The sequence below is a fragment of the Aulostomus chinensis genome, chromosome 10 (assembly GCF_037954235.1).
Source record: "Aulostomus chinensis isolate RoL2024-O1b breed Wild chromosome 10, RoL_Achi_v1.0, whole genome shotgun sequence".
NCBI lineage: Eukaryota > Metazoa > Chordata > Actinopteri > Syngnathiformes > Aulostomidae > Aulostomus > Aulostomus chinensis.
In genome coordinates, this window is record NC_141329.1 from 26,585,848 (window position 1) to 26,612,382 (window position 26,535).

The following is a 26,535-nucleotide window of genomic DNA, read 5'->3' on the forward strand; positions in this document are numbered from 1 at the left end:
GTATAATAATTTGTGTTTATGTGATTTTCTGAATAGAAAGAGCGCAACAACGAGTGTGACGGTAACTGCGTAAAGAAACACTTCATTTGCATGTGCGGTTTGCATTCATCTTCCTGATATTTCAAGATTTATTTTAAGATCCTCTACCATAATCTGACAAATATTTTAAGAACAAGAAACGAGCACTACGGTAAGAACTAATTCACAGTTTCTGCTGGTCCGCATGGTCACAGTGGCTCTTGGTCCTCCAAACTCAGAACGAAATCAAACTCCTCTGCAAAGAGCAAAACAGTTTCGTTGGTCTCAACAAGGAAGGTAAATGGGAACTAAATACAACGATGAGCATCGGTGCTGCCCGGCGTAGTTACCGGTGGTGAGGGGCTGGACCGACAGTCTGGCTCTGGTGAAGAGAGCCATGTCCTTCAGAGGGCCTCCCTCAGCGCGGTGCTGCAGGTGGTGCTTCTTCAGCTCCGACAGAGGAATGAAGCGCTTGGTCATTCTTTGGTACTGGACGTCAACCTGAGGCGGAAGGAAACTACGTCAACACAGGACCTTGGCAGCATCAGTTACTCCATCGGCATGAACCAGTTCACCATGCTCCACTTGGGGTTTTCTGGTTTGCTGCTTGCGTCGAAGTGAACATCTTTCTTGTCAAACTGCGTGTGGTCCACATAAGCCTCCTTCACGATCTGGACAGGGAGGCACAGCTCAGTACCGGAGTGAAGCGCTGGAGCTTCCTCATCAGGGAAACACTTACTCTTATGACTCCTGCTATCCCCGGTTCCTTACAGTTGCTGTGGTAAAAGAAAGCCAACTGCCCTTCTTTCATCTGCCTCATGAAGTTGCGAGCCTGGTGACGTAATATTCCAAAAAGAAAAGAAGAATAGGATGTGGCAACATTTTTTTTTTTTTTTTTTTTTAAGCAGGGTACTATGAAGGTGCCAGTTTTTTTTGTCTCTACCTGATAATTACGGACTCCATCCCAGCAGTCAGTCTGATCAGGCAAAGCCTTCAGATCCTCAATCCCAAACTGCAGAATAAAACAGGAGCGTCAGACCTTTGCAGCTTTTCCTGACACCAACAGATGCCGATGATGATGGGACGGTCACGTCGCTGTACCTTGACATCGATGCCGTTCTCGAAGCGGCTCTCCGGCTCAGACTTCATCAGCCAGTGACAGTACTGAGGCGGACAAGACGCTTCAGTGTTTTCTCCACTTCCTGCACCAGTAGCCTTCCTCTTCCTGCTGACCATTTGCTTGGCAGAGGAGTCGGCTTCGCCCTCAGCATCCTCACCTTGGACGTTAAAGTTATGACATTCAAACATAAACAGCGGCCGCGAAAACGCCTTTCAGAAAATGAGAGCAATAGCGGGGCTGTAATGTGCGTCTCAAGATGAAGCTACATGGACGCCGGTGTGACTGGGCATCATCTAGAATAAGAGGAACTAGCTGGGAGACAAGGCTCTGGTGCTGGGTGTGCTGCTGGCCCCTGAGCTCAGACAGATCCAGCATCCGGACGCAGGAGGGGAAGAGACTCAGGGACGTCTAAAAGTCAAAAGTGTAGTCAAAAGCATAATTTGACACGAGGTTCATTAAAATCAATGACAATTCTGTCATATTATGTCGTGAATACAGTACGTTGATGTGGGAAAGTGGCAGCAATCACAATTGCTAAAAGCATCTCCAAATATAACGATAATGCAAAAACAAAATCTAGACATTATTGTTTTATCCCTATTTTTCTGATGCCTCTTCTTTCTGTGCTTGAAAACGCAGAAACTTAATGAAAATACTTTTATGAACATGTAGAAAGTGGAATCAATGTAATACCTTACATCTATAAATATTTGCCTACGCCCCCGGTGTGACGTATGTCAGCGTGGCATAGTGGTGTCATGGGAACTGAGGAGCCGAATATAAACAAGTATATTAGAATATTCCAGCGTCGTCCTCCAGCGTCTCTTGGAAACATGACTGCTTGAAAGCTGCTCGAGTGGAAAACTATTTGCCGGACCGTTGAGGACAAAAAAAAAAACCTCGGGAATACATCCAATCAGATCCGGCTAGGACACTACGCCAGGCAGCGAAGATGCTAAATTAGGTCCCTGACTTCCATACAGAGGAATTCCTTGATTCAGTGAATGGACCTTTTCTCCTTAACACGCTTGTGTTTTACCACAGTATAAAACTGCATATTCATATCATATCATGTAGTTCCTTAAGGATTTTACTTTCCCCCAATGCCATAAAAAGGTAAAGACACCGGTAGAGGTACTTCAGCACCGTTACTATCGCAATATACACAATATACTATCAAGTACCTGGGTGTTCACATGAACAATACACTGGACTGGACTGGTAAAACCCACGGCCTCCACAAGAAGGGCCAGAGTCGCCTCCACCTGCTGAGGAGACTGAGGTCCTTCAGGGTTAGCAGGGCCCTACTCCGGACTTTTAATGACACTGTTCTGGCCTCTGCAGTGCTACGCCCTCGTAGTGGAGTCACGGCCAGGGACAGGAAGAGACTGGACAAACTGATGAGGAGAGCCGGCTCTGTCCTGGGCTGTTCACTGGACTCCATCCAGGAGGTGGTGGACGGAAGGACGTTGGCCAAGATGACATCCATCATGAACAACACCTCCCACCCCCAGCACCACACTGTGGAGACCCTGCGCAGCTCCTTCAGCTCCAGACTGCTGCACCCTCAGCGCAAGGAGGAGCTACCGCAGGTCACTCCTGCCTGCAGCCATCAGGGCGTACAACCGCACATTGAACATTCACGTGTCTGTTTTCAGCAATGTGCAATTATTGGTGCAATAACATATTCCTGTCTTTCATACTTCATGTAAGTATTTTTCTGTAAATTGTCTCATCTATGTTAATATTTATTTTAGTTTGCCTTTTTATTTCATAGATATTTGTCTTTCATTCATTTATAGCATCCTTTCTTCTCCGCCCTGTAAATGCTGCTGAAACTGCCTAACTTTCCTCTGTGTGGGATTAGTAGTGTTTAGTAAGTATTCTTCTTCTTCACACAACATGTATCCTAATATTGGACTTCATGTAAGAAACATATGTAGAGCCTTGGCATTTAATAATGCTTTTGGTTTGTCATGTTCTTTGTCAAAAAATGGCCTCATAAATGTCGAAGAGGCCTACGGACTGACAGACAGACTCCCCCTGGTTGAAACAGCACTTCACACTCCCGAGCTGAAGGTGGCGCTAAGAAGCGGATGATGCTGACGTCACTGAGGTTCTACTGAGTCAGACAATGGAGGACCAGCTGATGGCTGCTGGTCCTGGTGTCTGTGCACGGCAGCTGACATGTTTAAGCTCCACACCAGAGACACCTGAGTTGGTCCAGGTTCAGCAGACGGGGCTTGTGAGCGCTGACTGGGAGCCGGTGAACAGAAACCAGAGGCGGATACAGCAAGTCAGCAGCCTCAGTTGGCCGGAAGTGCATCCCGACAACCAGGCAGCAAGAAGCTGGCTGGGTATGAGTGCATCGTGGAGTTTTACTGACGGCTCAACCCTCTCAGCTCTCACCAGCAGCCGTGAGCGCTGGCAGCAAACAAAGTGATCAGTGGCACATATAGCACACGGATGTTGTCGTTCGTTACTCATCAACACACTCCAGTTTGCATGTGTGTGAGTCTGGCCTTCGCCACTTCCATCTGACGTACTGTCACGCCAGATTTCCTGGGCAATTTTGAGGACAACTGAGCACGTTTGAGATACGCTGGCTGGGAAGCTCACGCAGCACACTCCACCTTCTCCTTAGAATACAACTTCATCCACAAACTGTTTTACTGTATGGTGTCATTAGTTCACCTGAAACTGCTTTTCTTTGATTCCCTCTAGTATTTTTCTTTGGAGGCATCTCGCCCAGTCTGGTGACACCACAGTTTCTGAGGAAAAAGAGGACAGATGTCATTGTTACAGATCAAACTTTTATGTAGAAACACGATAAGACATAAAGAATGATATAAATCAGAACATGGTGATTCCTAAAAACATGCCTGGAAGGTAGTTTTTAGTGGTATTTTTTCCTACTATTTGGGTAATGATACATTTCTCACAGCAGTGCAACACAGCAGACTTGTTATACTACAAACTAGCAGCTTTAAGCTTCGTGGAGGGAGGTTTTGCCCACAAAATCTGCCGAAATATAAAATGCACGTTTACAATTCACAAGCACAGACGTGGTAGAGTCTGGTAAATACAAAACAGCTGCACAGAAACACATGCGAACCGTCCTCATACCGTTTGGTGGAAGGTACAGACACCTTTAAATCAGTGGCGTGCGGAGGAAGACAGCGGCCATATAAACCCGCCAAAAATACTTAAAAAACTTGTCGGTTCTCTCAGTTGGAACATACTTCCGGGTTTCTCCTTCCTTTAAACAAGTGACAGCAGCGTACTGTCACTTGAACGTGCATTTAAGGTCCGAATACGTGCTCAGTTTCATCTCCGTCACGCTGAACACGGCGCCTCGTTTCCTTCACGTAAAAACTACATTTCCCAGCGACCCCCGTAGCTGCGCGGTGACATAACTGCAAGGGGTAAAAATGGCGGTCGGACATTTAGCAAGAATCGCCCGATTCGGATCAAACATCTGCAGAAACCATCGTTTGACATTTGTAGGAATCGCCGAGAGACGAGGAATAGCTTCGTGTATCGACCGTAAGTCACAGAAATGGAGCGCACTTAAATCTAAATTAATACGACAGTTGTGTGACATGGAAAAATGATCATTGTTGCCTATAGTGAAGTGGACCAGTGAATGAACCGGTTTCGACATTCCAGCAGTAAAACACCTTGACAATGATCCTTGTTTGTGTCGGAAAAACATAACTTTATTCATATATATATATATATATATATATATATATATATATATATATATATATACACACACACAGTCAGTGGTTAGAAGCGTTCCACCAGTCATGAGGCAGAAAAGCATGCACACCCCTCCCTAACACCGCCCCTCTGTCCTTTTAGGTTGTGGCATGTGTTTTGGTGATATTCAACAACCTTGAGTCATTTAAGGCTTTAACTGATATCAGTGCAGTCTGTGGTGCAATCCAGGTCGAGTCTCACCTGCAGCCTGCTTCAGTTTGGCATTCAGCTGTTCCTCTGTGTCTTCTGCAGCTTCTCACGGGCTCACGGATGAACAGAAGGAGTTTCAGAAAGTTGCTTTTGACTTTGCAGCAAATGAAATGGCTCCCTACATGGCGGAGTGGGATCAGAAGGTGCGTTGGAGAGTGTCAGCACGGGGGGGAGCATCTCAAGATGATCCAGAAGGCAGAACACTCCTTACCAAATGATCAGAAATCTGTAGGATGATCGGCACAGTTTGACAGCGTAGCCGTTTATTTGTCCAAGCTTTATCTCTGTGTATATTTTCAGGAAATGTTTCCCGTAGAGACGATGAGGAAAGCAGCCCAGCTGGGCTTCGGTGGGATCTACGTTCAGCCAGATGTTGGAGGTTCAGGTCTGTCTCGTCTGGACACGTCCGTCATTTTCGAGGCCTTGTCCACGGGATGTGTCAGCACCACCGCTTACATCAGTATTCACAAGTATGAGCCCCCTTATGTGGCATTTGTCTGCAGCTTCAAGTTTTTGAATAAAAAAAAAAGAGAAGAAAAGAAAATTGGACTTGAGGCTGGTTGTTAAAAAAATTACAAAGTTGCCAGGCAGTATTTAGTAATGAAAGTGGAACATAAAATGTGCCACGTGATAAATACACTTCCACTTTGAGCAGCTGTCGTTTAGTAAAAATGTGTTTTACGTGGTAGGAGAATTGATTTTTTTCAACAACTATTGGGCATGACAGCATTTATCAGGCTTTTCTGAGTGCCTCGTTCCACACGTGGAGGGGAACGCTGACGTTTTTCCCGGCTCATCTGCAGCATGTGCGCCTGGATGATCGACACCTTCGGCAACAGCGAGCAGAGGCAGCGCTTCTGTCCCGACCTCTGCTCCATGGAGAGGTTTGCTTCCTACTGCCTCACCGAACCAGGTCCGTCGCCCTTCTGCTTGACGGGGAATACATTCTGGAACCCATCGGCGGTCATGATATGATGCTAGCGAAGTATTCAAAGCTGCGTGTGAACTTAGAGCTTCAATCTGTCAATTTCAGGCAGCGGCAGTGACGCTGCATCGCTTCTGACAACTGCACAGCGGAAAGGTGACCATTACATTCTGAATGGTTCAAAGGTATTTGTAAACCTGTTCAAATCCATCCGCAGCTGTCAGTAGTTCGACAAAGACAAGAGCGAATCAGAAACATCCCCTCTTGGCTTTTCAGGCCTTCATCAGCGGGGGAGGCGACACAGACGTCTACGTGGTGATGTGTCGGACAGGAGATAAAGGACCTAAAGGCATCTCCTGTGTGGTGGTGGAGAAAGAAACCCCAGGCCTCAGTTTTGGGAAAAAAGAAAAAAAGGTAGAATTCATTGAGATTTTTTTCTGCAACCGTCTTGGATTGGTGCTGTGTAGCGACAGTTAACCACTAGATGGCAGAATTATACGGCCAGAAATACTGTAAGTGCCTGCAGAAACTGAGGATGAATCATATAATTTGATTTTTTTTTTTTTTTTAAGCTGAAATCGTTCAAAGTTGAATCGATGGACCTGAATCCCACCCAGTTTTCAGCTCTGTCAGTACGACTGCAAACAAAAGCTGTCGCCTTCACCTGAGTTGATGTTGACGGCGACCGCCCGGCTGCCGCCTTCACCTTGGGTGTTGGTTTTAACTCTCAATTCAGGCGTGTCGCTGATGACCGCTCTGTCCGTAGGTGGGTTGGAACTCCCAGCCAACCAGGGCGGTGATATTTGAGGACTGTGCTGTTCCAGTGACCAACCGGCTCGGGGAGGAAGGACAAGGCTTCAGCATCGCCATGAGGGGCCTGAATGGAGGCAGGATCAACATCGGTGAGGGGGCAAAACCCTGTTTCAGGAGTTACTCCTCTATTTCACAGCACTTAGATACCCCAAAAGTGTTGAATTGACATCACGAGAAAAGTTGCTTGAGTATTTCATTTAGTCGTTTAATTTTTTTTTTCTTTTGGAAACGAGGTCAGACTCATTTTTTTGTATAATACATGTGTTGAGGGGATCTAAAATGGTGGTGAGTCAGTTTCCTAAGCTGGTGTGAATAATTCTGCAGATTGGAGTTATGTGAACTTTTTTACTCAGTTTGTCTCGAGCTGATAAAAGCTGTTTAGAACCTGACATCGACTGTCTGGTGTTTACTCTGTTCTTGATGTGTTTCCACACGGACCAACAGCTTCCTGTTCTCTGGGGGCAGCACACGCCTCTATAGAGCTGGCCAGGGATCACCTGCTAGTGCGTAAACAGTTTGGAGAGACGCTCTCCAACAACCAGGTAAGTGAAACAACATCCTGATGATGTTCTCATCGGGCACAGGTCCAGTCGCCAGCACTCAGCTGTTTCGCTCTCTCACAGAGGAAACGGTCTTTCCTGCCTCCCTGTTTGTAGTTTCTTCAGTTCAAACTAGCAGAAATGGCCACCAAGTTGGTCGCGTCTCGTCTTCTGGTCCGCGAGGCTGCGACGGCGCTGCAGGAGAACCGACCCGACGCCGTCGCCCTCTGCTCCATGGCCAAGCTCTTCGCCACAGACGAGTGCTTTAACGTGAGCGACCCTGAGTGTTGGCTGAATAGTTGCACGATCATTTACCGTGCAGTGTATCATTTATTTCCATCCTTTCTCAAATAGATCTGCAACCAGGCTCTGCAGATGCACGGTGGCTACGGTTACCTCAAAGACTACGCCGTGCAGCAGTTTGTCCGCGACATCAGAGTCCATCAGATCCTGGAAGGTGAGCTTTGATCACAGCTCACGGCCGCGCAACGGAGCCGTCACGAGTCAGTGGCTTCACGTCATTGCTTTTCTCTTCCGTTTGTCTTCAAGGAACGAACGAGGTGATGAGGATGATCATCTCCAGAAGTCTGCTGACATGAGGACTGCTTCTCCTGGTCCGTTCAGAGTCGACCATATTGTGATGGTCTTCTTGGTTTGTTACTGTGTGACTGGTTACTGACGCTGCCCTCGACTTCAGAGAGTTCCCAAAGGTCATTGGTGGGACCGAAGGTGAACCAGAGAGCAACAACTTGCTTGTTGTACTTCAACTTTGAGACCACAATTGTCAACAATCCTGACGTTTCTCGTAGCGCCTCCTGCAGGTTTGACATCCCTATTTACATCATTGACTACACGACCCTCAAGGTCAGCTCTTAAGTGATTGAATTCACAGCCGTGCGATGACATGGGATCCAGAATAGTTTCGACCATGGAGAGCTGCAGGCAGTCAGCACCTGCGTTTGGTGGAAGCAAGGAAAAGAGGACTACTTGACTTGTGTATTGTTTGGAAGACATCCACACAAGCGCGAAGGTTCGGTTCTGCTGCGTTCTGTCTCGTAGCACGTGCATTTTAAGCGTCTCTGCTCTCAAGTGGCCTTTCAGAACCTCTTTATGTTCACGGTTACGTTGTTGTCACGCTAGCTGAACCTCTTTTGGGTGTCGTAGTTTTTAAAAACACAACCATGTGGGATGTGCACTGTGGAATATGTATCACACTCCAAATAAAATCAAATGAATCACCAGTTTCACTCGCTGCTGCTCTTCCATTTATATCGCACGCCTCAGTAGCAATTAGGTTGAAGTTATGAGACATTCACAGTGGGATAATCACGACAGGAAACACTGACGTCACAGGGGAGCAGGATTATTAGCAGTTACAGTGGCACTTCTCCTGGAAATGTCCTCAATGCTGAAATGAAACTCTCCGGAACAATTAACTGGAAAAACAGTGTCAACAACCCAAACTTTATTTAAAATGCTACATGTAGCCTTTTAACATGAATAAGTAACTGACACATTTTAAGAGTTTAGTATAATTACCACTAAACAATTTTTTTTTCCAAAAAAAGAAAAGAAGACTGTCAGCAGAAAGACCGGTTGGATACCAGAGAAGTAGTCCAGGTTTCCTCGCATGTTTACAGTTATTAGATACCAACGCAGCTTGGAACAAAATACCACCAACTTCAACAGTGTTCACTAGTTTGGTTACATTCCATCTATCTCCACAGGCAAGAAACACTTAGCTCATCCGTCAGCGTCGCGACATCCGCGCCGACTTTGTTTGGAGAAATACGCAATATCCGGTGAGCACGAGCAAGCGTGGGTCGAAGCAAGTGCGCGCTCTCAAAAATAACTTCATCTTGAAATACCTGAATCATGGTTTTGCTGGGATTTGTTGCTCGGAAGCAGAGCCTCTAAGCCCGAGGGACGTGAACTCAACGGTGCTCCTCAAACGGCCAGCTGCAGTCAGACAGACACGGAATTATGAACACGTGTTCCGAGACCCGCGGCAGGCCCCAACCCTCCACCACAGATCTCAGATCAGATCGCAAAAAAGGGAACAAAACTCTTGGCCGACGAACCCACGGATTTATAATCGTAACACTGATTCATGTAAGCATGTACATAAAAATAGAACGTTCTCGAGTGAGCCTTAATGCATCGACGTTATCAAAAACAAACTGAGATGAAGATTGTGGCGTTGAGTCACGTGACCAAAGGTCAGTGGGAGGAGTTTGTGCAAACGCGGCACGGACCACCACCTGTGAGAAGCCTCTGTTCAAGTCGTCATGGAGAAGTGCTTCCCGTTCCAAGGCATGACTTTCCTGCGTCCTCCACCCCCACCAGAGAGGCTCCTGCCGGCTACACGAGGGAGCCGGCTTGGCTTTGAGCAGGCACCATGACAGTCACAGCTCCCATGCGTGTCAGAGTGGAGGAGCTGAGCTGTGGAGACACTGTGAGGGGAGGTGCCACCTGAGGCTGAGCCCCTTCAGTCCTGTTGGGGATGCTGACCACTGGACTCCGGAGAACCTGCGGAGGGGCCCCGTTTGTGCTGGGGGGCCGCTTGTGTTTCCTTGAGGGGATGCCGCCTACGTTGTATCCTGGAAGTCCTTGTAAGGTGCTTGCTTCTCCAGGTCGGAGCTGGTAGGCGTTGATGACGGAGCCTGTGTCCGTGGTGGATGCGGGGGAGTAGGGGTAGTGGAAGCTGGGCTGGTGGTGGTTTCCTGGATGAGGACTGGTGGCGATGGAAGACAACGTGCCGTTCTTGGACACAATGTCTGAGCCGGTGTTACTCTTGGCCCATGACACCCGCTTCGGTGCCTGAGCATCCTCCCTGTGGGGGGTGGGGGGGGGGGCAGAGTGAGACTGGACGATCGCACCCTCATTCATACATGTGATAGACTACTAGATTACAAAAAAAGGCAAAAATGTGAGAAATACAAAGTAAGAGTTGTATGAAACCTGAAAAAAGTTGTAGTTTGACACCCATTTAAGTAACAGAAATCAAAAAAATGTATCAACGCAGGATTCCACCCTTTTAAAATTGTGTTTAAAAAGAAGGAAAAAATGTTACAAAATGTTCTCCAAAGAGCTATTTTTTTTTAATTTCTATACTTAGAACACTTAAAAGCTTGTACTTTTTCCCACATTCACTCGTTTGGATCCTGAAACCTTCTACACAAATACCCATGTATTTAAAAAAAAAAAGAATACTTGACAATGCACCAGTTTTAGGCAAATGCAGTGACGTACTACAGTTAATGGGGAAAAAGTAATAAATATATTTATTCTAGAGAATAATGATTGAATGAATCATTGAAAATGACTTCAAGGCGCGACTTCGCTCTTCACCACAAATATGACAACAGGAAACTCTCACTTGATCTCATTGGCCATTTCCTCCTCGGTGTCCTGCCTCCGTCGCAGGATGAATATGAGGAAGAGCACCATGGCCACCAGTCCAACCAGTGATCCCAGTGTCGCCGCTGCAATCATACCTGCATTGGAGGCTGGAAGAAAAGTGCATATTTAAAAAAAAAAAAAAAAGCCTCTTGTATCCGGGGTGGAGAGTGGTGGGGCGATGATAGCGGCGTGTACGTACAGGTGATCACCTCCAGGTTAATGGAGCAGCTGTCGGAGCCGGCGGTGTTGCTGGCTCGGCAGATGTACTTCCCCGACATGCTTTTAGTGAGGTTGCTCAGCCTGAGGGTGCCTTGTCTCTCATCTGCAAAACAAGCACAGTTACAATCATATATTTATGGGATTCGTAGATGCGGGTCAGCTATTCAGGATTAGATTAAATACACACACACACACACACACACACACACACGACAAAGAAGAACAAAGTCTCAGTAAAACACACGACGAGCCGATGGTGAAAATCAAACAACCTCAAACAACATGATGTGACACCGGGTCACAGTTTGACATTATTTTTAGCGTCATAAATCATGTGGTTCTCTAAAGATGGCCTCCGCTACATGCCTTAAGCTGTATCGAAAAATACTATTGTAAGTGTGACATTGCTTGTACAAAAAAAAAAAGAAAAGTTAAAATCACCACTTCCAAAATCCTGAACCACACTGGCTTTTCTCCCCGATTCAAAATCCATCACACGAATACACACATTTTTAATTTCACGTTTAACTGCTGGACAAAAGAGGACTTCCTCTCACAAAAGTTCTTTTTCTTTTTTGTTTGTCACGTTACACCTGCGTACGCTGAAATTTGGATGAGGATTTGTGACGTCACAAATCCTGCTCACAGGAAGACGTCTTGAAATAAGCGCAGAGAAAATGTACACTTTTAATGGATTCCTGTGAAAAAACAACAACCCCGTAGTGTCAAACTTTGCACGGCCATCATCGCACACGGCGCAGCTGGAACATTCAGCGGTGGGAACTGAAAGAAGAACCCATTTGACCCGAGGGGAACTTTAAAAATCTTCTCAATGACCTCCTCATGCGCCTTGGGTTTCATCGTCTCTCTCAGGTGGAAGAGTTCTCTGAGCTCCGGCACCGTGATTGTAGACATATGATGGTGGTGTTGGATCATTAGTGATTCCCATCATTAATCCAGAATTTAATCCACTTCTGGTCGGTTTCCAGTTCCTACTTTGGCATCGGCGCAGTCCCGCAGCACAGCGTCGTGCGGCCAATTCTGCAGTCTTGCAACCTAATTTGCGATTTGAATATTTTCTCGCTCAAAGGTCACGACACCAGTCAGAGTGCGCCTCCGTTGCGGCGCTGTCAAAAGTGGGTGTTATCATTCCACACAATCTGCTCCTGCCGCCTCATCTGGCTCGAAGTGCGTTGTTGTTACAAACACAGGCGGCAGAAAAATAAACAAGTAATTATGAAGGACTTATCACAGCAAATCCTCCGGGATCCAATCGGAGACGTCACATTGTAACATGTCGTCTGATGGGTTTTTGTATTTTCGTGGGGAGGCAAGGAGACGACACGGGCCGTTTGGGTGGCGGAAGCACCGCCCTGCTGTGTCGCAATAAAGCACAGTAACACAAGGAATCATGCAAAGCAAAGATTAAAACAACAACGGAAAGAATCAAGATCCAGGTTGTGTCGGAAGGCCACACAGGACTGCGGCACACAAAACTCCTTGACAGTCGGCGTGTTCAAGCAGCTGCCGTCATCCCCAAGTTTGGCAGGGCGAAGCTTTACGTTCTAATCCGTCGCAGCCTATAGTGACCATCTGCTGCCTCCACACCACCAGGAATGTTGCTGGAGGTGGACGCGCGCGCACACACACACACACACACACACGCACACGCGCGCGCAAACCTGGACAACGGTGGCGCGTTTAGAAGAAGACCACAATCGGTTCTTACGACAAAATATTTCAGCCGTGCACAAGATTCGAACATTGAAAGGACTGGACATTCCTCCAGGGGACAGAGACAGCAGGCCATTCACCAATGTTCCAACCAGAGTCGTAAAACCCCACTTCGTCGAACCTCGGCTGCTGCAACGCCGAGCAAAGGCAGTTTTCCCTGCCTGAACATCGTCACGTCAACAAGGATTAGGGAACGCCGATGTTGGTTCAAAGGTATTTGTGCGGGATTTTAAATGAAGAGTGTAATGAGGCCAGGAGGTCTTTTAAGGACACAATAACAACAGACCACATGTTATTTGCAATTTTTGAATTTTTTTTTTGAAAAATTGAAACCATGATTAATAATATGGATCTAAATATATGAATTTAATGTTTGGGTTTGTTTAATAAGTTTCTTTTTTTTAAATTTCTGCATGTTGATTCCTAAATACGCCGTAGCCTGGATTATTATGCTGCCTGTCACAAAACTAGAGCAGCACTCTCTGCTTGTCTGCTTTTTATTACGGGCAACACTTTAGTGGTCTTTATTTTAGACGTTTTTACGGTTCACGTTGAGGTCAGTTCAGTTAGCATCTCCATCGCTCACCTTGAACTCGTGGCCTCTCAGGGCAGGAGGCGCCTGAATGAAACCACACTCCCAGTTGAACTTTTAGATAATCGGTGTTGATTCAGTGTCATTAACACCAAGCCTGACAAGCGCTTGACTGTATATCGTGGCTGCGCTCTCAGTTGCTAGTTTCACGTCCGTACGCTGACATGCTTCTTTCTGGGTACCTTTCCCCCTCTGATTATTTAATCCCCAGATTGGAAAACCAGCTGTGAAGAACCAAACCCAATTGTGACAGATTAGCAGAACATCAGCTGACTGTGAACTTGGAGGGAGTTCAAGCAGCGGAGCCGCAGGGGATGTGACATTACTGTAGATGCTGCTTCCCATCCACGCAGGAGCATTACTCACGTCGCTCTGCCGACGCCGGAAGGTCGACGGACAGCATTTGTCAAAGCCTCCGCACATAAATATAAATCAGCTGCATTTCTGCATGAAGCTCACCATACAGTTTGCTTCTGCACATCGACGCAACTAAATAAAAGCTGCTGTGGATTAAAATAAACGTAAAAATTCGAATGCAGAGTTGACATTTACATCGCGCGGAGGGCACACAAGAGAATCGGTGGCATTTCCGACACATTTTCCTTTGGTTAGTGGACGTGGATTTCTGAGCACTGTTTCTGATAGATTTCTGGGGACGCAGCCACAACGCGACAGCACTGATTTATCCATTCATTCGCTGCATGTTCACCACTGGCACCGTGGTCCAATGCACAAAGATTTGGAGGCTGTGGCAAATTTCTGGTGATTTCCCATCCACCCATTTTCTGTACCGCTTATCCATTCTTTTAAAAAAAATCAGCTCAATGATGATGAATGCTTTTGTGGATTCTCTTGCATGCCTGCGCGGCAGGAACTGCAGGACATTTGTGCAGGGGGAAGAATTTTTGGAAGGATCGGTTGATTTCAGTCTGGCTGATGAAGCCTCTGTTGACAGCAGAGCTGCAGGTTAATCCCGGCGGATAGCTGGGGAGCAGCCAAAACGTGACAGCAGCGTTGATATGTGGCACTGATGGAGGGGCGCCTATTACTTCTTTCACAGAACCTTGAAAAACAAGAATCAGTAACAAGGATATGGCGACTGAGAGGGCAAAGAACAGCTGGAATAAGCCATCATCAGCATACGTGAAGATTTAAAGCGTGAAATAAGCGGTGATTTGGGTCCTCTTGAAGTCTCCAGACATCATCTTCACATGAACTGTGCTGTATTATCGCCCATATTCTTTGTTTAGATTTCTTTCTTTCTTTTTTTAATCAAAACTGGAGGATGCTGGCAAAGATGGAGGATGCTCATCAAAGAAAGCCTCGTATTTAATTCGATGGACTGGATGGTTTTCATCTCATCTGACTCTCCTCAAGAAAGCATATTATTTTCCAGGATAAAATATCGATGTTCTGATATAAGAGATCAATCTGCGAGTGATTAATACCCAATTACTCGACTAAGTACCAGTTATTTCAGCAAGCTGGAAACAGGGATTTGTCACCAGGCTCTATTTTTACATCATTTGGTTCAGACAGATGGTCAGGAAGACTAGGCTGGGCGACTTGGGCCTCGGGGCAGTGGATTCTGTCAGTCTATATACAGCGCAGTAAAAAGTTGAATGAATGCAGTGGGATGACAGCTAGACCTAGACAACACAAACACAGCAAAGATTTAAAGGACAAATTCAACCCATCCACATATTCAGGATTATTCTACAAAATAAAACAGATGATCGATTTCTCATTGGGTTGTTGCTTTTTTTTCCTTTAAAGCTTTTTGATTCAAGGGAGGAAAAGGTTCCCGTCGACTGGCTCCACTGCAGAGACCCATGAGGCTGTTTGCAGTGGAAGTCAAGACGGGACGGAGTTACAGGTGGAAAATGTATGAGTGAAAACCCTTACCCATGAACCCAAGGACAAAAATGGGCTGCGGGCAGGCTCTCCATTCTGTTTTTTTACAATGCACAAAAGAGAAAATGGCAGAGAGAGGCTGTGAGCATGAGTTTGAGGTAGGGAAGGAATGGTACAGCCTGATGGGGGTGAAAGAGTGACGTGTGCTGCTGCACTCTCGGGCCCAAATCCAACTTATGGCTCTTAGAGGGGTTGATCAAGTAATGACATGGGACTTGTTAGATTGGGCACCGAGGTCAACAGGAAATGAGGAGTGCTGAGAGAGGATCAGCAGGAGAGAAATCGGAAAGGGAGAGAGAGAGAGAGTGAGAGAGAGAGAGAGAAACAGTCAGAGTGAGGTTCAAGTGTCAGAGAGAGAGCAAACACATTAGCGTGGCTAGCACGATGAGCCCAGGGTTTAAACTCAAGTAGAGACGGCATGTAAAAGTTTGCCGACACACATGAGATGTGAGCACGCCGACTGTGCAACAAAAGCCCGGGTCAATCTGAGGGAGTAGCTTTCATTGTATGAGTCGCAGGACTTTTCTGTCATAAAGAGATGAGGGCTGCAGAGCAAAGCAGTTAAGTCAATACTCAATCAATCCTAAATCCTGCCGTTGCGGAAACAGATGGTGTTTTCTCTGCACAATGAGCCAGCAACAAACATCAACAAAGTAATGCAACAATGGAATCATAGGCAAAGCATAGAAAATGCATTTTTATCTCTGTTTTATGAAGCTGTGAGGAGTCCAGGGTGCAGTTGGATTTGTCTGGAAAGAGGATTTCATGCTACATGTTACAGCATGTTGCGGATCTCTCTCTCTGGGGTGCATTTAGAGCAACTAGCTGCAAAGTCAAGCTCAAGCAAAGGGTTGTGTCCGGGACTTATGATTGTGTGTGTGCGCGCGCGCGTGCGTGCGTGCGTGTGTGTGTGTTTGATCTGAGGACACTGACTCAGCTTCATGTACGGTGTTAAGGTCAGCAGCGAGGGCCATGACATTTGGACCGGTATGGAAATAAGATTACAGATTATTTCCATACCAGTGCATTTGACTCTGCGATGACAAAAATGTAAAAACAACAGTCGAGGCAACGTTGCTTTCAAGGATTTGTCACTCACCGCTTTAGAAAATGAGCATTTGTTGTTATTACCCCCCCCCCCCAAAAAAATAAAAAATACCACTCTCACATTTTGTGAAGTCGTCAGCAGGTTAGCTGATTAGCTTAAGCCATTTTTTCCACTGCACATACCAACAAACAAGCGAGGCTGAGATCAGAAGGAGTCATGGGGGTTACCGGCGGGCGACGGGCCCCAAATGACTGCGCTCACTGAGGTTTTGTGTTACCATCGATGCTGATTGTAGCTGAAGTCTAAAAATCTGGGTGAATCCTGATTAAAAGGAGAAGAGCCAGATGTTCATGAGGTTTTTTTTGGGGGGGGGGGGTTAAAAGGTTAAACACGATTGGCTTGCATCGTGTTTGGTGTATAGAAAAGTACGACAGAAAATGAGAGCGGCATCACCTTCACATCTTTTGACAAAAAGGAAAAATTGAACGAGCTCATTACACGAGACAAGAAAACTCATAAAATGTGATGTCTTTGCGAACGCTAGCATTGCAACAACCTATGCAGGCTGCGGCTCCCTCCTGTTTAATTAAGTTGACACGATTGATTGATTCATTTTGAAATTCATGGTTCTGGGAATTGAATCATGGGTCAAGAGTAGCTTCCACTCATATTTCCTCTACTTTTGTGTCAATTTGGCACCCGGACAGAATTAATTCAATTTGTGCCCCCACCCCCCACCCCCCCACACCCCCACTTTCTGCCGCCGACGTTCCTTCAGTTAAATTCATTCGCAGTGAGCTGGATTTCATTTGTGGTGCTCGCTACATTTAATGAACTCAGCAACATCCTTTGTTCAGAAACCATCTCCCTCTTAACATGTCAGCATTTTCATAGCCACTTTATCTTTGGACAACAGCAGTAAGGGAGATGCTATCTATGGATAAAAATGATGAATTGACTTTTTTAACACGGCAAGCGCTCTAAACCTTTGTTAACCACAGGCGTAGGAATCCTCAGAGCCGAGTCAGGAAATATAGTTTTAGTCATTTGGGGAAAAACAAGCATTGCAGAGGTTTAGAGGACAGGAAATACTCACTCTGCATCGGGGAGAAGAAGACCTCAGGCATGGGTGCAGCCTTGGTCCACTTATACTGAGGGACCGGTTTCCCATGACTGGACTGACAGGTCAGAGTCACGTTGCCCTTCACCACTGGGTTCCCTGTCATGGAGCAGACGGGGGGAGAGGGAGGGACTGGCGAGAGACAGATCCCAGGTCAGATCAAGGAGCAATGGCCTGCTGTTGAAGTTGTAGGTTTGGTTTTCATCCTCAACTAACGATGTAGTTAAGAGATGGTGGCGATGCGAAGTCATGCCTTCAGCGCCTCAACAACCAGAGAAGCAGTACAATGAAAAGAAGCGTGCGTTAAGCCTGGTATTGCTTTGGGGGCCCAGGTCACATGACAAAGAAGCTACTACTCAATATTAAATAAAAAAGGAATAAGTTAAATGCCGTAACAAATCGTATGGCTTCTGTCTAGTGATTAAAATCTGGTATTAATTGGGGGGGGGGGGGGGGGTCCCCTGATCACATGACAAGGAAGTTAATGGGGAAAAAACAAAGTCTATTAAAACATTTATATCTAAAAAAAAGATCAGTTTTTTGCACAAATAAATGTCTGTCACAGGCTCCGATCCAAAATGCTTCTTCACTCTGCTAATATCTACCAACCAGTGTGTGAGCCGCGGCCCAGAATGTTCTGATTAAATCTAACCTTTGAAATCCTTCTGATGCTGTGGTCCATTACCTTTGACATTAAGGTGCATCTGTCCAGAAATGCCAGTACCTCCAGGGATGATGACATTGCACACGTAGCGCCCCGAGTCCGATTCCTGGGTGTTGTTGATGAAGATGGAGAGGTTAGCGGAGGGCATGGCCGCGCTGAAGCCCACTCTTTGAGTGAACTCGTTCTGGCCATGCCCGACCTCACCTGAGCTGAAGTTTATCACCTGCGCACACACACACGCACGCACACGCACACGCACACACACATCATTTAAAACACTGTTTCTGTACAAGTAGCAGGGGTGTGTCACATAAATCCGATAATCCCTGGGGGCCCCAAGACGAAGTGTTCCGAGTGTCTCAAAGGTAGAAAGATGCGATGTACCATCTGGGAGAGGGTTTTTCTTAGAAATCAGTGGAGAAAAAGAATGGAAAACACACTTGGGTAGGCGGAGCTGTTCAAAAGCTGAGCGGTCACTGTTGAGCTCAGTCGTTGCAAAGCTAAACCGTCTTTAGAGGGAGGTCAGGGAAACCAGAACTGTGTAGAGCGATGTCATCCTGAACAGACTGTCTGGGAACGGTTGACAAAACTCAGGTCAGTTTTCCCTACTTGTGCTCTCTTTAGCTTTTCTTTCTTTTGTTTGTTTGTTTGTTTGTTTGTTTGTGGCATCCTGATCATTTCTTACAAAGCCATCACACTGCTTGATCAGAACAAACTATCTCGCCCCTTCTGTAAGCAGTGCAAAGGATTTCAGAGATTTATCTTACACTTCAGTCTTCTAGCCAGTTAACAAAAACCACAGTTTCTTTTCCCCCCTCCCACACACACACACAGTTCCCCACAGGGAGTCCTTTTCATTACGTACTCTGTGCACCATGGCGAGGTCTCTCCCTCTCTCTCTCTAGTCATTTAACTGCAATATTTTAATTTGCGGGCATATTAAGATGTACAGATTAACCATATAACAGACGTCAACGTAATCCCGATGTGTACAGATGGTGGATGCTGAATTTCAGGCAGATTTTCTGTTTGAGATAAGCTCGCAGGCATCAGACACTGAAACTGTTTAGATTATATTAATCATGCAAAGACCCTACTCTCTCACACACACACACACACACACACACACTACAGTATGTACTGTTATTGGAGGTTTCACTCGCGATTCGTGCTCCAAATAGGTGCAATAAAAAGTAGAGATGAAATGTCATTAGTGGCACCGTCTCTAACACCCGTCCTTCCTTCCTTCCGCTATGAATTAGACATCACAAATGTTGTTGGCAATAATCTTAATCTGAACAGATCATCTTTTTAGCTAACAGATCCCTAGATGGGTTCTCGGGACACAACTGTGTCATGCAATTCAAAAAAGAGCTCTTGCGTAAATTCAGGGGGAGGTCGACCTAGTATGTAAATAAAGAATTCCTGGTAGTTTCCTAAATAAGAATTCCTGATATCAGATGACACGCATGGACAAAACGTGCTTTATATTTTTGCAGGATTATTCATAAATATTCCCACTATCACAGGCACAACATGGCACCTTTAAATGACCAGCAGTTCCCCAGACATGTTTCAGATTGAAGTGATGGAGGACCGGATGTGAAATCGATGAATCTACTCACTGTTTCTGCACGTTCTGTTTTATGTAGTGTGAACGTTTAGTACAGTAGCACGATGACCCGCAAACATGCACCCCTTTAATCCCTGCAAAGACTCTCTGCATCATGAGTTCCACCGGAGGGCAGAGCGAGGTCAACCACGCCACTCACCGTGACAGATGTGCTTTCACCGTCTCACCTGCTTCGATTCGTTCCCCGTGAAGTGCCAAATGACGGAGTTTTTGGATATATCTGAGTGGGGGCTGTACCAGGCGTGCAGCACCACCATCTGGCCTTTGACCACCTCCATCTCCCTCCTGGGAATCTCCACCTTCTGGGTGTCACCTGGAACAACACAACGCCGGGATATTACAACTGCAACGTGGCAGACTGTCTCTTCTAATCTGGGCAGGCTAGCGACACTATGGACACTTTTGTTTTCCCACAACTTTATGGGAAACCTATTTTTTTGTTACATGTCATCATTGTTTGTTTTTCCAATTTTTTTTTTTGTGTGCAAGTTGAGGTCTCATGAGCGATGACTCAAACTCCTTCCCTCACTCAAAATTAAAATAATCACATGGACGTCGTCTAGTCTGATTGTACACATTTTTATTCTTTAGTCTAACATAATTCTAGTAATGACCAGCTGATGTGTCACAAGTCCTGACAAGTTCCAACCAGACTCAGAAACAAGCTGAGGCGGAATCCTCATTAAATGATGGCGGCATCTCGAGAGGGAGAGTGCTTGCTTCTCCAGAACCTCACTGAGATGCTTTTCACCCTCCTGCCCATGAATCATCCAAATATGAACATATGAAAGAAAATCCATCCGTCCATTTTCTGCCTCTTATCCTGTTAAGAGTTGTGGGGGGTGGGGGGGTGGAGCCTATCCCAGCAGCCTTCAGGTGAGAGGCGGGGTTCACCCTGGACGGGTCAGCAGTCCATGGCAGGGCCAACACATAGAGACAGACAACCATTGGCTCTTGCAGCCACGCCTACGGTCAATTTAGAGTCTGGATTAACCTGGTCCCCTCTTGATGTCTTTGGACTGTGGAGGAAGCTGGAGTACCAGAGAGAACCCACGCAGGCACAGGGAAAACATGCAGACTCACACAGAAAGATCCTGTGCTGGAGCCAGGACTCAAACCCAGAACCTTCTTGCTGGGAGGCCACAGTGCTGACCACTGCACCACCGTGACGCCCATGAAAGAAATTGTAGAATAAAAATATACAGAAATTACAAAATGCAGATAAAATCTTATCTGCAGGAATATAATAACTGATATATAAGAGAATGTTGTTTTTTTTCTTTTTTCCCTTCTTTTTTCTCAAACATTTTTTCTATTCCAGCTGGTCTGCAGAGGGAAAGCACGACTAAACCAAACCTGTGAACGCTGGTTTGTGTCTGTGGATTGTTTTTTTTCTCTACCATGCATTTTACTGACTCAATCTATTATATTTTCTTTTTTAATTAGAGAAGCCAAAGCAGTGGCAGTCGTTACAAATTAGCCTTAGCAAGAAATATGCAGCACATCTGGAACTCATTTCAACCCGAGACAATACTTCTTGCATCATCTCTGTCAAATAAAGCAATAAATAGATGAATACATAACAAACGGCATTTTGCGTACAAGCGTGAATAATTTTCAAGCGTGAAATTTACACACACACACACACACACACACACACACACAAACCACAGCACCAAGGATCAACAGGCATTTCCGCATTCATCTTTTCTGTGAAGACAAAAAATATAAGCTAACCTTAAACTTGAAGGCCAAGAAAAAAAAGTCAAGAAAAAAATGAAAGATGTTGATGATGACAACATGCATGAAGATGAAGGATGGGCATGAGAGCTGATGACCAAGACCGGAACAAGAAGAGATGTCCAACTCACAGGGTGCCCAGTCGCCTGACCCGGACAGCTGAAGCTGGATCAACTGATCCCAGCAGCCTGTTTCTGTTTGCGTCTCCAGCTTGAAACACAGCTCAAATACTCCCAAAGAAAAAACTAGAGCCGCCACTGATATCCTTTGACTGCTGCACACACCGAGGAGGGTCCTTCATGGACTCAGATGCTTCAGCAGAGTGAAGGTATGGAGGGACAGCGAGAGAGAGGGAGTGTTATGATCCATAGACAAGCAGCTGAGATCTCCACATCTGTTCAGCCAGGCACGCCTTCTTTCTTTTGCAGACTGTGAGCATGTAGCGCCAGGGGAATTAGGCGATCGGTGATGCTGGTGGGGCTGATGAGGAGGGAACTGTGTAGGTGTGTGCGCACACACACAGAGAGCATGACAGGACTTGTTTTGACTTGTAGTTTTCTTGCAATGGCTAAGTGTTTTCTTTTTTTCCGTCTCGGGACAATGTGACCCTGCCTCAGAGGTGCTCCGGTTCCTTAATTTCGGAATCTGGTAAATCCCGTTGACTAATCCCTAAACAATCCCAGGCTCAATCCTCTCACCTCACGTGAGCAAAAAGCTCAGCTGGACATGGATATGATGTAACACATGGTCTCTTTAGCCAGCGCCGCTGCTGTCGCATATATTCTAAATTACGATTAGCAGATTGCTTTGCTTTACATTTAATCACTTATGTCATGCGATCTGTGCCAAGCATATTTGAGACTGCCACATGTTATGAAATGGAGGGAACGCCATATCAGGAAGAGATGAGAGCGCTTTGATGGCAGCAAACAACTTGATTTCTTGTGGAAATGATAATTTTACAACACTGAGCAGATATTTAACTTATAGTCCAATGATTCAACCACATACTGTGTTAAGAACTCTTATTTCCTTGTTATTGTAACGTTGCATGAAGGCAAGTGAAGTGAAATGCATGAGACTTTTTTTTTTTTTTTTTTTTAAGGAAAACAAGGCAGGTTCACCGGCAACTTGACGAGTAACAAAAAAGACAAGACTAAATCGAAATGAACGTTGATAAAAGACAAATAAACATCTGGGTTGGGTTCATCTTTTCAAACCTGCAGGCGATTGCGGTTTACAACAGGAACACAACAGACGTCAGGCAGGAAGTAAAAATCTGTAACATGAAACTGAGGTGATTAAAAAAAAAACCCTATAGTGTGTAAGAACATTTCATGAATGACGCCCAAAGTGAACACAGCTGACAAGGACGCAGCTGAACGTGACAACGGACAGGAAGTCAACTAAAGGCACAAGAAGGACTTGACTTCAAGATGAATAAGGATCTCAGACAACAGGGTCGGACTCAGAACAAGAGAGTCCATCGTCCATCGTCATCTTCCGCTTATTCCTACACATTAAGGGTCGCGGGGGGGCTGGAGCCTATCCCAGCGTCAACGGGCGAGAGGCGGGGTTCACCCTGGACAGGTCGCCAGTCCATCGCAGGGCCAACATACAGAGACGAACAACCATTCACACTCACATTCATACCTACGGTCAATTTAGAGTCTCCAATCAGCCTAGTCCCCAATTGCATGTTTTTGGACTGTGGGAGGAAGCCGGAGTACCAGAGAGAACCCACACAGACACGGGGAGAACATGGAGACTCACACAGAAAGATCCCGTGCCCGAGCCGGGACTGGAACCCGGAACCTTCTTGCTGTGAGGCCACAGTGCTGACCACTGCACCACTGTGCAGCCCAGAACAAGAGAGTATAAAGCAATAAATGTCACACGAAAACAACAACAACATAAAAACAGGAACAACACAGAGACCAAATTGATGTCAAATACTGAAAATCAACAATGTGACAGCCCTTCAAAGGTCTGAGCTACTTGCTGCTCATTCAGCTGAAGTCCCCTTCTAGTCAGGACCAGGAATTGATGATTCTGACTGTGTCAAATGTGACTGATAAAAGGCAATCACACCGCCGGCCGCAAATGAACGTCAACACAAAGGGAAGTCGAGGAGACGGACGTGAAAAGAGGAAAGCGCTTCATTAACGACGCCCTTCAACTGAAGGCAAGGCAAATTTATTTGCACAGCACCATTCATACACAGGGCAATTGAGAGTGCTCTACAGAGGGAAAGAGAAATTGAAAGTTAGAATCAGTTTAAAATCGAAAACTTGAATTAAAACATTCAAAAATCATTTTAAGTCAGTTAAACGGTTGAAAATCAATTCGACAGCAGACAAATCAATATTAAATCAATCCATCAATAACAAATCACCCAGATCAATACACTATAAGAAGGCTGCAGTAAACAGCAGTGTTTTCAGCCCTGATTTAAATGAGCTGACAGTTTGTGCCCCCCTCAGAGGTTCAGGGAGTTTGTTCCACAGGTGTGGACCACAGAAGCTGAAAGCAGCTTCACCCTGCTTGGTTCTGACCCTGGGGACGCTGAGTAGACCTGTCCCTGATGACCTGAGGGGTCTGGATGCGTCGTACCCAGCCAGCAGCTCTGACATCAACTGAAGCGAATCCTGCGATAACTTGAAGACGCTGCAACCGAGCCTCTGTAAAGAAGTTAATAAGCGGGCGCGTCAACGACTCATCATCAACATACGAAACGATGTCTTCATTCTGCCCTAACTGAAACCAATGGCGCTGACCGTCTATGACACAAGAGATTAACGTCCATCACCACCATCACTCCTGCAGCCGCTGCCGTCTCAGCCCGTTTTTAATTCCTAGACTAAAGCAGCAGTACAGAGGAATTGTCTTTTCTTCAGATTTGAAACATAGTTTTTACCCATAAATCCCGTTAGAGCTGCGATTTCATTTCCACAGGCTGTTGTCTTTGCCTTGCCGCCCAGCAAAGTGGACCTGCTGTAACCATTACATAACAATATTGAGGGGAAGGTCTCGTTTTGGAACGAGGCGGCGATTGCGTCTACACGGGCCGTGTCTGGAATCTCTGGCCTTGTATAACGCTACAAAGTGCTAAGCAAGGGTTTGAGCTTGATTAATATACTTTGCTGTGGCAGAGACACAATCCAAGAGGATCAGGTTTTGTGTAGGTTGATGAGCCTCTGCTGTTGCTTGCTGTGAATGAGCTTTAGCGAGCACGCACTGATGGATGCACACGGTAATTCTGAATGATACGTGGACATCCCATGATGAGGGAGGATAATGCTCTGCGGGCTGGCCGGTCTCCCCACTCCAGACGACTCGTGTGTTTCATTGAGCAGGTTTATCCACAGAACTGTGTCATTCAATTGTTTATTAAAAGGAGGAAAATCTTCACTAATCCGTGGCCATCTCCATCTGCTGTAAACAGACAGTTCAAGATGCAGATATGGGTATGAATTCAAATTAATTCCTTCGTATGAGTATGAAAAATCAGGGAAAAAAAGTACCAATAAACAGGATACAGATATGAAACTATGAAGCCTCAGTAAACTCTGTCCTAATTCTGTTTTGCCAAAGGCGACTATTCAGCCCAGCCACGCTTTATATCTGCTAATTGGATTCTTCTCTTTAGAATAAACAATGTTATATTTCTCCTGCAGGGCATCCTGGCAACGAGATACTGGCACAGAAGCTGCAGTCCAAGTTCCTGCCACCGAGACGGCAGGAACTTGAATACCTGAACAGAATAATCACACACAAGTCAACACGCGTGTCACAAGTGGGAGACGATTAAGAGATCAAATCTGCAGCTGTTGTACCGTCCCCGGCGGTCTACAGGGGGCAGCACATTCATAGGATACAAAAGAGCAGCTGATGGGGAGATAAAAACACCTCAGTGGGAACCATCACTCATTTTGTTCTGCAGGATTCTATGAATAATGACTTGTACTGACAAAAATGAGATTGAAAAACCGAGAATGTGCCGGTGCATGTTAGACTAAACACCTGCCTTTTTAATGTTAAATGTGTATTCACAACAATGCATCCCAGCCTAATTCTGTTGTCTGTGTGTGTGTGTGTGTGTGTGTGTGTGTGATCAAATGAAGGATAAAAAGTCAGTCCCACTCTCAAAGCCCTCGGGGAGCCATGTAGGCCTGCGTGAAGATAAACTGATCCTCTTTAACCAGCCACTCTATCTCCCTCAGTAATCTCTGCTTCCACCCGTGTCTTTCTCTCCCGAGTCCCTCAGTGGAGCTTCAGCTTCAGCTCAGGCTCAGACACTTACACCTCTCCCATGTGCCAACCATCAATACAACATTGTGGGGCAGCGCCACGACCTCAACATGAACGGATATTCCAGAGGTTAAAGGTCGGTTTCACGGCGCGCATTTCTGTTAAAGTCCAACACCCTGGAATTAATAGCACTTGATATGTCTTACTTAGAAGGCTTTAATCAGGATTAATTCATTAATTTCTTTTTGTGATTAACTTATTAATGTTACATTACAGGCACAAGAATGCTCAGAAGAATTCCTCAGCACCAAAGCTTTTAATCACGTCATAATTATCAACACAGAAAGGCAGCAACTGCAAAGGTGACGCGTGATGAATTAATGGGATAGTTCATCCGTCGCCAGCACGTTTGCCAGTTAGTCATCGTAAAAACGTCTGATGTCGGTTTTCTTAAATGAAATCTCCGGTCGATGGACGAATCCAATAATCGATTCAAAAGAACGTTTTAGTGATCCAAGCTGTCAAAGTCAAATAAGTTTTGCTTGAAGTTGTAAAAGGCTGACTTCAGCACAAATAGATTTCTTTTTGATGAGGAAAGGTACAAAGCTTAATAAGCCGGATATTACAGTTCATACAGAATTAATCTTCTGTTTGCCGAGGCGCTTTCTATTTCAGGCGATCTTGCAACAGCTTATTACAACCAGGGATTCTAACATATGATTGCAGATCCACACAAAGCTAAATCATCGTCAGACAAAAGCAGATGGGCTCCAGGATTACATGTCAGTCTCCTCTGCTCTCCACGTGGACCCAGTTTACCAAACATGA

The 26,535-nt window shown here is 45.7% G+C and overlaps 3 protein-coding genes across 7 annotated transcripts in view; 1 reads left to right on the forward strand and 2 right to left on the reverse strand.

Annotated features, from left to right (window-relative positions):
* Window positions 1–98: 98 nt before the first annotated feature.
* Window positions 99–4,575, reverse strand: thyn1 (thymocyte nuclear protein 1). The gene is made up of 8 exons (XM_086216693.1): window positions 4,265–4,575; window positions 3,833–3,909; window positions 1,120–1,295; window positions 962–1,030; window positions 758–850; window positions 594–689; window positions 369–519; window positions 99–274 (listed from the first exon to the last, which is right to left on the reverse strand). The coding sequence occupies exons 2-8, from the start codon at window positions 3,879–3,881 to the stop codon at window positions 228–230; spliced, it is 681 nt and encodes a 226-aa protein (XP_086072819.1). The 5' UTR covers window positions 3,882–3,909; window positions 4,265–4,575; the 3' UTR covers window positions 99–227.
* On the forward strand, window positions 4,466–8,631 carry acad8 (acyl-CoA dehydrogenase family, member 8). The gene is made up of 11 exons (XM_086216691.1): window positions 4,466–4,684; window positions 5,156–5,256; window positions 5,414–5,583; window positions 5,917–6,026; window positions 6,147–6,223; window positions 6,315–6,452; window positions 6,805–6,940; window positions 7,296–7,393; window positions 7,508–7,660; window positions 7,745–7,847; window positions 7,940–8,631. Exons 1-11 carry the CDS (start codon window positions 4,570–4,572, stop codon window positions 7,987–7,989), a joined length of 1,251 nt encoding a protein of 416 aa, XP_086072817.1. The 5' UTR covers window positions 4,466–4,569; the 3' UTR covers window positions 7,990–8,631.
* A 222-nt stretch (window positions 8,632–8,853) lies between these two features.
* Window positions 8,854–26,535, reverse strand: part of esamb (endothelial cell adhesion molecule b) — a 51,670-nt gene continuing 33,988 nt past the window's right edge. For 3 of the 5 annotated variants that reach the window (XM_086216695.1, XM_086216694.1, XM_086216697.1), the window contains 7 exons: window positions 19,884–20,029; window positions 18,105–18,306; window positions 17,396–17,551; window positions 15,243–15,287; window positions 10,992–11,114; window positions 10,770–10,899; window positions 8,854–10,223 (listed from right to left, as the gene is read on the reverse strand). In XM_086216695.1, the coding sequence (XP_086072821.1) occupies window positions 9,752–10,223; window positions 10,770–10,899; window positions 10,992–11,114; window positions 15,243–15,287; window positions 17,396–17,551; window positions 18,105–18,306; window positions 19,884–20,029 (1,274 nt within the window). In that variant the 3' untranslated portion in view covers window positions 8,854–9,751. Of the gene's footprint in view, window positions 10,224–10,769; window positions 10,900–10,991; window positions 11,115–15,242; window positions 15,288–17,395; window positions 17,552–18,104; window positions 18,307–19,883; window positions 20,030–21,587; window positions 21,909–26,535 lie in introns of those variants that run through there. The other 2 variants (XM_086216698.1, XM_086216696.1) reach the window with 2 other exon arrangements.

Coding starts and splice junctions, on each gene's coding strand:
- thyn1 (XM_086216693.1), bottom strand. CDS start 3,881: ATGCCTCCAAAGAAAAATACTAGAGGGAATCAAAGAAAAGCAGTTTCA. Junction 1,296..3,832: donor TCAAAGAAAAGCAGTTTCAG/GTGAACTAATGA, acceptor TTAACGTCCAAG/GTGAGGATGCTGAGGGCGAA. Junction 851..961: donor ATGGAGTCCGTAATTATCAG/GTAGAGACAAAA, acceptor TTACGTCACCAG/GCTCGCAACTTCATGAGGCA.
- acad8 (XM_086216691.1), top strand. CDS start 4,570: ATGGCGGTCGGACATTTAGCAAGAATCGCCCGATTCGGATCAAACATC. Junction 6,453..6,804: donor TTGGGAAAAAAGAAAAAAAG/GTAGAATTCATT, acceptor CTCTGTCCGTAG/GTGGGTTGGAACTCCCAGCC. Junction 6,941..7,295: donor TGGAGGCAGGATCAACATCG/GTGAGGGGGCAA, acceptor ACGGACCAACAG/CTTCCTGTTCTCTGGGGGCA.